At 46.6% G+C, this 14,873-nt stretch overlaps 1 protein-coding gene across 3 annotated transcripts in view; it reads left to right on the forward strand.

Annotated features, from left to right (window-relative positions):
* The window catches only part of LOC146855412 (uncharacterized), a 658,880-nt gene that overhangs the window by 240,829 nt on the left and 403,178 nt on the right, over nucleotides 1–14,873 (forward strand). The window contains exon 5 of one of the 3 annotated variants that reach the window (XM_085653183.1): nucleotides 4,631–4,753. The exons of the other annotated variants lie outside the window; for them this stretch is intronic. Within the exon in view, the coding sequence (XP_085509309.1) occupies nucleotides 4,631–4,753 (123 nt within the window). The remainder of the gene's footprint in view (nucleotides 1–4,630; nucleotides 4,754–14,873) is intronic. 3 annotated transcript variants of the gene reach the window in all.

Genomic DNA, 14,873 nt, shown 5'->3' on the forward strand with positions numbered 1-14,873 from the left:
TGGTCCAGCCAGGGGTCCTTTTAACAACAAGCGCAGGAGCCCATACTTGTGTTTTTTTTTTGTTGTTTTTTTTTTGCCATGGATTTTGACTTTTTTCTGAGTCCCAAGTTAGCTACCAACTCTGCCTGGATAACGTGTTGACAGCCAGTCCGAGCTCTGCATTTCCCTCCTCGAGCTCGTTATTATTCACGAATTAGCCGCGACCACAGATATCACTATTGAGATTTTCTTAAATTTCCTAACAACTACTGAATGGATAACTGAAAGCATGATCTGCATAACCAAATCTACCTTTCTGCCAAATTTGGTGTAATTCCATCCAGCAGTTCGGGCTGTAGACGTATCTAAAGAGTCTATGGGAATTAACACTGGAAACACACTTTTTTTGACCCCTCCCTTTTTTCTCTGCCCCTGCTTGACAGATCACCCTGAAACTTTACATGAGCAGCAAGACTCACTATGACATTTTATGGGAACGTTTTCTTGAAGATTTGCCAAATGGTGCAAAAGATATAGGTACGTTGAAAACGCCTTTTCTATGGAAACTTGTCCCTAACTATAACTACCTTCTGGCAACCGCCAGTAGGAAAAATATATACAATCTAGGGATAGATATCGATATTTAGATAAAACAGAGTGGGTGATAGCAACTCTGTAGTTATGAATGGGGATAGGCTTCTAAGGAAAACACAATTTTGATTTTGCTTATTATCTTGGCACCATTTGATGCATCTGCAAAAAAATTAAATTGAAATTAGAAATTAGTTTCAGCAAGTCAATCTAATTTTAAATTTGCTCTCTTCTACATGTATATGTATAGCCTTATAAATATAAATGTGTATATGTGTGTGTGTGTGCGTGTATGTGTGTGTGTGTGTGTATATATTTATATATACATATATATATGTGTGTGTATGTATATTTATATATATCCGTCACACTCTCTCCCCACTTACAAGAGGTATTGGACTCTGTAGGCCACCAGAAACTGGTGTACCAAAAGTGTCTTTTTTAATTTGTGATTTATGAAATATCATAGATCCAAAGCGTTTTGGCTAGTCCCCTTGAGCCTTGTTCACAGAGAGAGAATATATACATGCAAACAAATTAACATAAAAAAACATAATACATCCTTCTGTAGTCTTTTTTTCTTACATACTGAAATCCGATTTTTTTACAAAACAATATTTAATTTCATAATAATAAATGTAAAGTGCATTGATATTATCAAATTATTCATCACAGCTTACAATCATTACCCTTAAGCCATACAAGTGAACATAAATGTGTCATGTGTCCCCCTAACCTGTTAATTGTTGATAGCAATTTTACTAATGAATACTCATTCTGGCATTTACTACTAGTCTACAGTGAAACTAACATGAGAAAATCGTGTTTACTACTTCACAAATTGCTTATTCCAATGACTTGACACATGGAAACATCCTTGTTCAGTCAGGAGGCAATTTCAAGGTGATATTACCTCTCTGCAGAGAATTACTCCCTCACATCCTGATTGTTACCTACTGTTGGACTTGGCCCTCTCTGCGGGGTCATCCCCAGGCTTTTTGCCTTTGCCCTCCACTTTTTACTGAATTTGTTTTTGTTGGCCTTATGACTCTGCACACGTTACCATTGCTAACCAGTGCTAAAGTGCTTGTGCTATCTCTCCGCTAAACATGGTAGCATTGGCTTATACCCAATTGGCACATTTAATTTACTTGTAAGTCCCTTGTAGAGTGGTGTACCATACACCCATGGCCTGTAAATTAAGGGCTACTAGTGGGCCTGAAGTACTTGTTGTCCCCCCACTTAGGCAGCCCTTTAAATATGTCTCAGGCCTGCCATTGCAGCCTGTGCATGCAGTTTTTAACTGCCATTTCAGACTGGCAAAATAAACAATTTGCCAGGCCCAGACCGTCCTATGTCACTCTTAGGGTAGCCCCTGGGCAGCCCTCGTGGACAGGGTGCAATGTATTTAAAAAGACATGTACTTTTAGGTTTTACATATCCTTATAGTAAAAAACACTTACATTCGTTTTTCAGTACTGCAATGCCTACCTCTCCCATAGGTTAACATTGGAGTTATCTTATTCGATTTTACAAGTGTAATTTTCAAATGGGAACAGATACCCCTTCATGTTTGGTGTCTCTGGACTCACAATTGAAAATCCTAGCTTATGGTAAAGTCTGATTTTAAATTGCAATTTTAAAAATGAAATTGGCATTTTCTTGCCTCAGCCATTTGGTGCCTGCAGCCTGTCTCTGAGTCACATGAATGGATGTAGCTGACAGTTGGGCTTTGTATATTCTTCCTAGACAACCTCACACATTGGGGTGCTTAGGTATGACTAGATGGCCCATCACTGGCAGGATGGGAGGGAGGAGCTGGGCCCAACCCCACTTACACCTGAATAGGCTGTGTCCTGTCTCCACCAAAAGGGCTGCATACCTCTTGTAGTTAGTCTGGATCCAAGGCCAGGAAGGGAGGGCATCAGTGCATTTCAAAGGTATGCCTTTAGAAGCTTCTTCTCACTTCAGATGCACAACTGGGTATAAATACTGGACCTCAGACACCAACTCTTCAGTACACTTCGGGCTGTAGATACTTGGCCAGGAAGAAGGACTGCTGTTCTGCTACAAGGAGTGCCACTCTGCTGAACTGCTGCTCTAAATGAACTTGCGACCTTCTGTGCTGACCTCCTGTGCTGACCTACTGCCTGTTGCCCTCTTGCCTGGGGAGGTAGAACTGGACCTGCAACTACATCTTGAAGCCAAGACACCAGAGTGACTCCAAGGTCTAGCCTGCTGGCCTCCTGGACATAAAAGGCTCCCCAGCATCCTGAACCATCACCTGGACCCAGCTGCAATGAGTTCCTGACCCTCCAGTGGTGCCCCTCAGGTCCTGGACCTGGACACTTGGTGTGGCTCAGAGAGCTTAAATCAAGCTATTGGGCTCTGCACGACTGTGAACGATCCTGTTTGCACTGACACCCCGTCTCTCAAACCACATATCAACATGAAGCTCCATCAGCCTGGCTATTCACACTGCAGCACCGACTGCTCATGGGGACCTCCTCTGCGGAGCGCCAGCAAAGCCCACCCGCCCGTGACGACCGCCAGCTCCTCACGTTTTGCTGACAGCATCCTGTGACACTCTCTTTGCTCCTCGCGGCCCTCTACAACACGAACAGTACTCTTGGAACGAATTGGAGAAAGTAAACCTTCAGCAGGACAAAAATAGGACTGTAAACGACCTGCACTCCATCGTGTTCGGCCTGAACCTTTGACTTTGACACAGTGCAGCATAACCAGATACCCGCGGTTGACGCTTTATGGTTTTAGGAGTTTTTTTTACACTTTATTCTTTAAAAATTCATAACTCCAATTCTACTGATTGCTGCTTGACCAGGGCTCACATCCCAGTCAGCCAACAAACCAATTTCTCATTCTTACCATTTTTTTCTTTTTTTAAAACAAATAACATTGAAAAATCTCCATGGCTTAAATCATGTATGTGTGGAACGTAAAATGCTAAGTAATACTATTTTTAGACTGGGGATCATCACCCACTTAAGGCTTCGCCTCTGGTGCATCAAAGCTCCTCCCCACACAACACAAAAATGGCTAAAAAAAAACTAAAGTAAAGCGATCTACCGGAAGAATATTATTGATTGAAAGTCAGACATACTAATGGAAGGTAACTGTGTAAATCAATGAAAAGTAAAATGAATTATATTTTTCGGAAAAGGTTTCTGACTCTCGAATCAGTTGCCTTTTGGAAAAAACTTTAATGAACAGGTTGAAAGCTCATAAAAGAAAGGGTTCACACTTAGAGATGGAGCCAAATCAGGCTACTGTGGCACCTTTTACAAGGGATTTGTAAGTGTGTGCATCTCTCCCAATGTGCTGCACAACACCAGAGAGCATCCTATTGGTGAAGCCGGTGGTTCTCTCCTATACTTAATTGGTACCAAAAAAAACAAAAATGTACCAGGGCCATTGTCAGGAGGCCACAGCAGCTTTCACAACCCATTGCTCCCACGAGTGCTGCCAATTACAATACTATCACTACTAGCCATAACACTCATGCAAGTGTGACAATTCAGACTTTAAATATACATTAAAATGACTAATACATACCGCCCAAGCTATTCTTATAGCTTTGGGTCGCAGGTATTAGTGATTTTAATGTATATTTAATTATCAAACTACAGCTGTTGTGTCCCTCAAACAAATAAAACAAACAGCGCCACCATGTGACAGTCTGTCATAAGAACCGGTGTTGACAATAAAGTGCCGGAAAGTGCAGCTATAGAACACCAGAGATCACCGGCTCAAATTAATCCCTGAACTTCTCCCCTAGGAGGCACTACAAGCAACCACCTAAATGACCTTTGAAAAGAAAACTCCCCTGAGCATGTTGATATAGTGATCATTCCTACACCACTGCACGGGAATTATGAAGAATGATCCAGAATGTATGATCAATGCTATGATTCCAGAGTTAACCCCTGTAAAATTACGAACCGATATAATGTTCTATAACTATGCTAACCTTTGTCCATACTTGGCACCTGATGTTTGTGTTCTGCACTTCTCACATTGTTAACATAATCTCTTAAAACAGGCAACCATCAATTCGGGCAGCAAGGAGAATGCCAGCATTTCTGGTCCTTACTATGACGACAGCGAGCGTTCCAGCCAGTGCTACATCCCAGGAAGAGGAATGGTCATGACATACATTTTTGAAGTACGAATCTGCATCATAAATCATAATCTTTCCAATGATACAATGTAGTGCCAGGATACCCTGTCGGGTGATAGTTCGCTCTGCAAATCTCTATCATATAACATGTCTGAAAAATCTGCAATGCTGTTTCACCTAACCTGATAGATATATTGTTTTGCAGTTTGTTAATACTGAAAAGCACAATAATTGCTTGTCAGAATCAAATTATTTCTGTTTTGATGAACCTTCGGTACAAGTCAGCGTAACGCTGGCTTTAACTCTGGTTTTGTGCTTCATCGTAACAGACCAATGGGGATATTCTCAAGAACGTGTGATAACCATTGCAAAATTAGCTTAATGCAACACTTCACATCACAGTCTATCGCGGGAAAATATCTCTGTGTTAACGTGCTATTCCCAAGCCGGCGGCACCATGCGATAGTCCCAAGACAATGCGTCAAATGACCACGCTAAAATCAACACGACTCCGCAAAAAATGCGAAACACCAACGCGAAAAAAGTTGCGATGCCCCAAATCGCAATACAAAAATCAGCGACAACCAGCCACTGGCCTGTAATTCTCACGCGTCATGCGGGAAAATGCACTATAAAAGCAAAAGAAAAGGGAGAAAAAAAGAAACTGCGCAGCACCATGGATGCACCCGGACCAAGTGCAGAGGACAACCCGAACCCCACAAGCCCCACGGAGGACCAGCCAGGAACCCCGGGGTCGGGGAAGGGCAAGGAGAAGACTGGGTTCCGCTCACAGGAGGACCGGATCATCGTCACGGAGGTGATAGAATACTACCAAAAACTGTTTGTCACCTCCACTGCGTCATTGGAAACACAAACGGAAACATGGCAGTCCATCGTCACCAATGTGAATGCAGTCGGAGTGTTGAGGAGGTCAAGGGGCGCTGGCATTAATTGCACAGCCAAACCAAGGAGAAACTCGCCTCCAACAGGAAGGCAGCAAAGGCGACTGGAGGTGGGAGCCCTGCACCACAGGAGGAGCTGGAGGAGCTGGAGGAAATGGGGGCCACAGTCATCAGTGTGGAGACGGTGGCAGGATTTGGGGGTCTGGACACAGCTCGATATGACCTGACCCAACAGCAACAAGGTGAGTAATGACCAGGGACTGGGGGAGATGGGCACAATGGCACACATGCACAATCATGTGCAGCACACTGCACACCCTCAATGAGTGTGGAACGTGTCCCTGATACCCTAGGCACACTGCAGCACACATAGAAACACCAAGTAGGCCCCCGTCCACAATGTGCACAAATGGGCCCCCCTCCATATCACCAATGTCCCAACCTATCCATGCACATGTGCTGAATCCAGAAAAGCAGCGGCTCTGTGAGTCACACTGACAATGCAAGTGACACTGCATGACAGATAGCATGGCTGCAGTCACAATACATGCAATCGTGCACAAGACGATTTTGAGGGGGCTGAGTGTGGACCACATCCGTAAAGGAGCAGGTCACACTCTGACTCATCCACGTGCACCTACAACCCATGACTTCAAAAACACATCTGCAGACAAACAATGCACAAGAGTACAAAAACCGTCCAAGAGCACTAATGACTCAAGTCGCAAACATCCCAGCACCCGAAAAGCACACAAGTCAAAGGCACACCGACTCAAAGGGATAAGGGTCCGCCAAATTAGAGCTCCAGGGGAGACTCGCCAATAATGCAGCACGCACAGTACATCATCATTGATGACAATGTTGTACAAACTGCAACCCTTAAACCACAGTACAGAGGACCCAACTGGTGCCGCTCGTGCGTAGTAACTAGACAATCACATCTGGCATTGCATGACACTGTGAGATGATAATGTATGAGTACAACCTCACATCCGTCATGTAGTCGAAATGTCCACTGTCTCCCATCAAATAGCCATCTTCACCAAAACAGCCAAAATGTACACTGTCATGCAGTCTGAATGTAAACATCTCCAATGCGTGAACATACATGGAACACACTGTAAACTTGCATCTCCCCGTTACATTGCAGAGGGACAATCAACACCTCCTGCAGAGCAGACCACAAATCTCTACAGTGATGATGAAGAAAACACCCTGCACATTTGCCCAGACACCCTGCAACGGCTCATGGACAGCCTCCGCACACCACCCCCAGGAGCAGGGCAGCCAAGCTGCATCACGGTGACCCCACACCCTGCACAGACCACACAGCAGGAAGCACACACCACCACAGCTGGCTCACAGGACCCCCATGACCAACACATGGAATTCCAACACCGTGTGTTAGGGTGCCAGGAGAAGATGGCTGATCAGCTGCGGGTGCGATTCGACCTCATGGCAGCCAAACTTGATGACATACATGGGTGTCTGAGTCCCATCAGGGACCACCTACAGTCCCTAACGGACACACAATGTCCGCACCATGCTCACCAACAATCCTTGGCTGACCTCGCTGGGGCCATTACTTGGATACAAGAACTGTCTAGTCAGACAGGCTCCAGCGTTGACAGCACAGAGTTGGCACAGATGTGGAGGACAATGTAGACCATGGAGCCGATGCCGGCTGGAAGTAGGGCTGCCACGGCTGAACACAAGCGAGATGTAGCTGGGATGTTCCATGCCTTGCAGATCCTCATATAGCCATTGCTGCCACAGAGCCTGTCCCAGAGAACTGCTACTGGAACTTCGACACACACATCTCCACCCCCTGATGTGTCATTGGCATACAGTGATGCAACCCTATCACCTTCGCACCCTGATGTTTCAGTGCCCCACAGTGATGCAGCCATAACACCACCACACACACCTGACACATCGGACACAGAAGACGTCTCAGAGGAGTAAGATGTGGAGGGTAATGACTGTGTGAGGAAGGAGGCAGTAGCATCCCTACCCGCCACATTTATTTTATTTATTTATTTATTTCTGCCATTTGTTAAGCGTGAACGAATACCCGTAGGCGTCTCGGCGCTAGACCTTAGTAGCTGTCTCTTCCCGAGGTATGAGTGACATCGGGAGACAAGGGTACTATCACTGATTAAACAGCCAAGTTTTCAGTTTCTTCCGAAACTGTAAAAGTGAGGGACAGGTTCTAATATGTTGAGGTAGGGTGTTCCATATCTTTGGAGCTGCGACTTGAAACCGACGGTCACCCCAGGACACTGTTTTGGAGCGCGGAACCACTAATTGGTTCAGAGTTGTAGAACGAAGCTGTCTCGACGGTCTGTAAGGTATAAGCTTCTCCTTAAGGAGGCGTGGTCCTTGATCGTGAAGCACCTTATAGACTATACAAAGTGATTTGAAATTAATCCTGTTTTGGATAGTCAACCAGTGGAAAGTTCTTATGGTGTCAGCGATAGGTGCAAACTTGGGTGTTCTGGACAGGAGACGTGCTAATGCATTTTGTATTGTCTGCAGTTTTTTTGTTACCCTAGCTTGGGCATTTAAAAAAAGTGAGTTGCAGTAATCTAGTGATGAAATAACTAGAGAACTGACCAATGTTTTAGCGGCAGTGTCTGGTAGAAAAGGAATAATTTTCCTTATCATTCGGAGTTTATGATAGGCTGTGGCTGCTACCTTGTTTGCATGTGCCATGAAATTAAGGTGGTCGTCAAAAATTACTCCCAGATTCCTGACCTTAAGGGTCGGGCTGGGGGGAGTACCAAAGGCTGGTGGCCACCAGGATATAGGCCAGATCGGGGAAAGATATCCAAAAATGAGCACCTCCGTTTTATCGGAGTTAAGTTTCAGACAGTTGTCTGTCATCCACTCTCCGATTGCCACCATTCCATTTTTAAAGCGTTCTGCCACCTCCTGTCCGTCACCTTTAATGGCCAGCACCAGTTGCGTATCATCAGCATATGAGGTTAGGCTCATCCCGAATGCTTTGATCACACCCGCAAGGTCCGACAAATAGATATTGAAAAGTGTCGGACTGAGGGAGGAGCCTTGAGGAACCCCACAACACAGTGAACGCTTGGCCGATTGATATGGCCCCAGTGTAACCACTTGCGTTCTGTCGGTCAAGAAGGAGGAAAGCAGGTCTCTCGCAATGTGAAGAATCCCCATCCTTCCGACATGGTCCACTAAGATCTTATGGTCGACCGTGTGGAAGGCTGCCGAGAGGTCTAGCAATACAAGTAATGCTGTCCCACCCTGGTCACGGACAATTCTGATGTCGTCCGCTGCCTTGAGGAGGGCGGTTTCCGTTCCGTGATACTTTCGAAAGCCAAACTGTGTGTCATCCAGTAGCTGATGTTTCTCTACGTATTCTGAAAGCTGCTGGTTCATGGCTTTCTCCGTCACCTTAGCTAAAAAAGGGAGGCTTGCTATAGGTCTGTAATTCTTTAGTTCCTCCTTATTTAAGTTGGATTTCTTAAGCAGGGGCTTAATCAGTGTGTTTTTTAAGGAGTCTGGATAAATCCCAGAACTAAAGATGGTATTACAAACATGAGTAAGAACTGGAGCGGTTACATCTATCACATTGGAGAGCACTGAAGAAGGGCAGGGGTCCAGGGCCGATCCGGTTTTGATAGACCTGATAATGGTTTTTGTTTGCTCAGTGGTGAGAGGCTGAAAACTGGACAAGATGTTTCCTGAGGTGGTGTGAAAGGTAGAGGCTCTAGAGGTGATGGTGGTTGAAATGAACGCTTGGTATATATTGTTGACTTTGGAATAAAAGAATTCAGACAGTGCGTCGCAAAGTGGTTGAGACGGGGACGGATGTAAATCTGGTACATTGCCAGATAAGGTTTTAGTGATATCATAGAGTTGTCTACTGGAGTTTTTGGCTTTTTCAATTTGTTCTGAAAAGAAAGTCTTTTTGGCGGCAGTGATCATGATTTTGTAAATAGATAAAGATTCTTTATATTTAATCTTGCTTTCATTATCGTAGTTTCTACGCTAATGCCTTTCCCTGTTCCGACTCAGTTGTTTTTGAGTTCGCAATTCCTCTGTGTACCACGGTGCGGTTGGTGAGCTTCTGTTTCTAGAATGGAGTTTAGTACGTACTAGCTGGTTAGTAGCGGCACCTATCCATTCTTGAAATTGACGGGTGGCGGTATTGGGATCATCAGATATCTCTGGGCATGTATTGTCCAGTAGTAATTTTAATTCAGTATGGTTGAGATTCTTCCATACTTTAAAGGAGCCTGGCGCTATAGCTGTGGGCTTCTTCCTCCATTGTTCCTTAATAGTCAGGCTGCTGAATATAGCGAAATGATCAGTCCATGACATAGGAAGAATGTTTATTATGTGCAAGTCCTCTACGTTGGAAAATATACCGTCCAATGTATGTCCTGCCTGATGGGTGGGAGAGGTGACCAGTTGTCTGAGGCCCATTGTGTCTAGGTCCGATGTAAGGGCGGCAGTATCTTTATCGTTTTCTAGATCTAAGTGGAAATTCATGTCGCCCATTATAGTTGTGGAATCATCCGTGGCTATCAATTCAGTTATCACGTGTAAGTTAGTCAGGAAGGCTGTTCTCGACCCAGGGGGGCGGTAAAGGAGAACTCCCTTAAAATTGAAAAGAGCTGTGAACTTAATGTTGAAGTGCATAGCTTCACATGAAACACTGGGAATAGGTGATGTTCGGACCTCGAACTGGTCTCTTGTTATAATTGCCAGACCCCCTCCCTTTTTACCGACCCTATCCTGTCGATAGGCTTTATAGCCAGGAGGCAATGCTACCACTAGATCAGGGGCTGATGCATCATCAGTCCACGTTTCAGTGATGTAGAGGGTATCTAAGTTGTTGTCAATAATAAGGTCCGCTATTTCTTGTCTGTGTTTACCCAGTGATCGTGCGTTAATGAGGGCCATAAGAATAACCACCTCATTAGCATCAATTTGCATTTTAGGCTGGAAGTTCGCATTGTCAATGAAGATCGCGCTGTTACAGTGGGGGCAGATAAGGCTGGCGACCATAGGTGTTTGTGATAAGTCGTGTTTGGTGCATCGAGATGAAGAGGTAGGTTGGAGCTTCATCAAGGCCATAGGTGTATAAACTAGCTTAGGGTATGAGGGGGCTGGAGCAGGGTTCTTGGCCATGGGCACGGGCCAGGCGCGGACGGGCGCAGACGGGCTTGCCTTTGGCGCGCCTTCGGCGCGCCTTAGGAGCGCCCGCTGCGCCCGCCCGCTGCGCGGACAGACGTTCATGTCCTTATATCCGGTGTGAGGAGGGTGGGAGGCGGCCAGCATCTGCAGCGCTACCCCTCCCTCACCCAAGATGGCCGAACCCCTTCTCCCCAAGCGCCAGGAACTGGGAGCGTGCGCTGGGAATCGGGCTCGAGGAGCGAAGAGACGTGCAGGTAGGTTTCCCTTCTACCAACAATGCCCAGGATGCAAATACAGTGTATCTTAAAAATTTTCACTGATTAAAATTAGATACAAGCAGAACAAAACCCCCGGCTTCCGCCTCAGGGGAGAGACATCTAAGGAGGTCAGCGCGAAGCGCTGTACAGGTGATTAAATACTCTGGGAGGGTGGGAGGCGGCCAGCATCTGCAGCGCTACCCCTCCCTCACCCAAGATGGCCGAACCCCTTCTCCCCAAGCGCCAGGAACTGGGAGCGCGCGCTGGGAATCGGGCTCGAGGAGCGAAGAGACGTGCAGGTAGGTTTCCCTTCTACCAACAATGCCCAGGATGCAAATACAGTGTATCTTAAAAATATTCACAGATTAAAATTAGATACAAGCAGAACAAAACCCCCGGCTTCCGCCTCAGGGGAGAGACATCTAAGGAGGCACATGGCCTGTCCCTGCCTGGTTCAGCCCTATGCATCATGCCCTGGAACAACACCTCCCACTGTCCCCCAGAACACTCCGCGACATTCACCTGGACCCCGACATGGACTGCCAGATCTGCTCTGGTACCAATGACGCAGCAATCCGGCTGCGGACTGAACTCTTCCTCTTCAGATTAACCTTGCATTCCCCCAAGGACTCTGGTTGGCCCACCACTGGGCAACCATGCTATATGGGCTTGAACTGGCCATGTACCCCTCCAGCTCCGACAGTCCCCAGAATGTGAATAAAACATTCCAAATCACACAGATGTGTCATATATATGTTCACTCACATATACAATTATGGATGAATGTAGGGACATTGATTGCACAAAAAGATACACCCTGGTAAATGTCATAAATGCGCATGTTTGACCCTGACCCACATGGCCAATGAGATGACTGTGAAGGTGTGAACTAGCTGTGGCCTCATTGTACATAAACAACAATCTCACAACCCCCCAACGTAGCCCCACATCCATGATTGGGCTGTGTGTAGAAATGTCAAAATCACGCCTGAAGTAGTGTCCCCATCGCATGTGGCTACAGAACATCTCTTCGCATGACCTACTCACACACATCAGTGTGGACACAGTCTGTTTTAATGGATCACATTGATCCACATGGCAAGAAGTTGTACACCATACTCACATTGCTGAAGACACGTAAGAGCATAGGTCTACCAGCAACTATCCCAAACACAATGTCTGGCCCACAGAGGTGGAGCAGCCAATAGGGATTTACCACCAATGTACATGTGGCAATCTGTCCCTCCCTGTGCACGGACAATGCTCATTGAGGCACAGGATTTGTCATACTAATCAACACTCATCACAGTTGTACACTGGTGAAGTTGTGTAGACTTCATTAGCATCTGCGTGTCAGTACAGGCAGACAAATGCTTAAGACACAGGCAGAATGGGAACGTGTTGAGGTGCAAGGAATGGGGAGGCAAAAATGAACACATATACTTACAGATGGCAACGGTCTTAGCCCACCTTGCCTTGCTGGTTGAGTCACGTGATGTTTGGCGTCTGCTCATTGCCCCGTGTCCGGGGATACAACTCACAGCCCATGGGATCTGCATGGAGCTGTACCACCGGACTGCGCTGACTGTGTGCTATGCTGAAAGTGAGCAGGTGAAAGGGACCAACAAGGTCACATGTCGTTGTTCATTGCCATGTGTGTAGTTTCCCTCCAGCAGTATGTCAGATTTAGGAACGTTGATTAACGACGCTGTGCAGCTCCGCCCATGGTGCTGCATCTGACAACATGTGTAAGTGCACGCACATGCATTCTGAGTACGGGCGAATGCATACATGTCCACTGTTGTCCTGGGATGTGTGACCATTCCTCCACGATGCAACACGGTGTTGGGACCTGTGCTCTGGGTGTCAATCAGTTGTGGCTGCAGGAAGGTAGTTACTCGTCCATGAATGCGAGCGCAGCTTCATAGGCAATCAGTTTGAGAAGTACGTTGTTCTCGAGTTCAAGGAACACGAGGGAGAGCCAATCCATTAACTGGTCCGGACAGATGTGCTCCGTCCACGACGTTTCACCAATCCGCCTCGATGTGGTCACTGCACACGATGACTTGTGCAATCTCCCATTCACTACTGCCAGCACAGACGCCACAGATCAGGGCATCCCATGCACGGCTATCCCGGTTGCACTCCTGTTTGTGGGCCAACAGGGGGCGCATACTCAAGTCCTAATCCAGTTCAGCTACCGTTGTGTTGGATAGGCAGACCTCCATGGGCGACTCGAATGTGCATGATCAACAGTGGAACCAGGGCTGGATGCATGTGACGTACGCAAGCCGGAAACTCAGACGGTGACTGATTCGCAACACTGCCATTGGCAGAGCTCCCAACAGATACAGCATTCGTGCACGGTACAGTTCCACGTGACAGGAGTTGTGCATGTGCCCGGGATTGCCTGCCAGTGTGTTTGTTGGTCCTGTACCACCGGCACTTCTCAGACCGGCGGCAGTTCTGTGGACGATATGCCACAGCTCAGAGAAATGAGTTGTATGTGTGTTCTGCGTTTGGTCGTATGGGTGTTCTGTGTTTGGTCGTATGTTTTTTTTTAACCAATATGTTGGGGGCATGCCATGCAGGTGTACCTCGAGCAGGGACAAGTGTGTGTGGGGTGTGGAAACGTTGGTCTTTTATTAGTGCAGTTCGTGGTGTGGGAGTTGTCGGAGTTTGGTATGGTATCTAACTCGGGGGTGCCAGGCGCATTGAAGACCAAGGTCGGAGGTTCGGATGTCCTTCCGCCTTTTGTATTGAGACAAAGGAGCTTTCATGCCTAATTTTAGTCTGACTACTGCTTGCATTTCTGAAATGTGATGTGGCCTTCGTGCTGAAATTGTTGCCAGGCCTTAGATTTAGGGTGCACCAATTGTGAAACACACGCAACAGTTGGCATGTATGAGCCAAGGGCCCGATTGTCCTCACGCTCCTTGTTGTCTCTCTCTCTCTTTCTCTCTCTCTCTGTCCTTTGATGAGTGCCTGACACACCTTCTTATCTTGGATATTGTCCTACAGGCTGTCACTTACAGATTGTCCAGGGATGACCCGACATGACTCTTACAAATAGTTGTTTGGAGAGAAATTTGATAGTGATATTTTGTTCGGACATTCAATGGTGAATGATTGATTCTGCTTTTTCTGTACTCACATGTCTGTTAGTTGTGAGTCTGTGGCATCAGGCAAATGATTTTGTTCATGATTTTGTGACGTTGATGTGCAATATCTTGGTCAATGGGGGGTGGTCTGAGGAGGGGTGGCGGTGGGTGTTGTGGCCCTCTTGGGGGTCCGAGGTGCATGATCCTTGACTGCATGGCTTCTGTTGTTCTTCAGGTGTGGCTGTGGGCTGGGCTCCCTTTTCTGGTGCTGGTTGTAGTCCGACTTTGCACCAGGTCAGAGCAGGTGTTAATTTCCTGCTGCTAACACGCCTTATCGCATGTTTTGGGTTCTTATCGCAGATCTGGCTGGTCGTTGAGAATGTTGAGGTGTGGTGTTGTCGCGGCTTTTTGCTCGGGAACGCCTACTCTACATCTCATTAATGATAGTTGCCGGGATCACCCATGGCGATGTTTTTTGAGGATGCTATCGCCGGAAAACTGGTGATATCGGCTGTTAGCACCAGCTTGCGAATGAGGCGATAAGTTTATCGCGACTTTGGCTGAGATAAAGTGACGATAACTCGGCGATTGGTCCTTGAGAATATGCCCCCAAGAGTGGAACACTGAAAATGCATCGCTCCTCCCTGGTGTTTGAGAAAACAATGTCCCTGGACTTCTTTCAAGGCAGTACTAGTATATGATGCTAAGTAATGGGGGCAGGAGTTACGCT

Source organism: Triturus cristatus, chromosome 4_1 (genome assembly GCF_964204655.1).
Source record: "Triturus cristatus chromosome 4_1, aTriCri1.1, whole genome shotgun sequence".
NCBI classification, from domain to species: domain Eukaryota; kingdom Metazoa; phylum Chordata; class Amphibia; order Caudata; family Salamandridae; genus Triturus; species Triturus cristatus.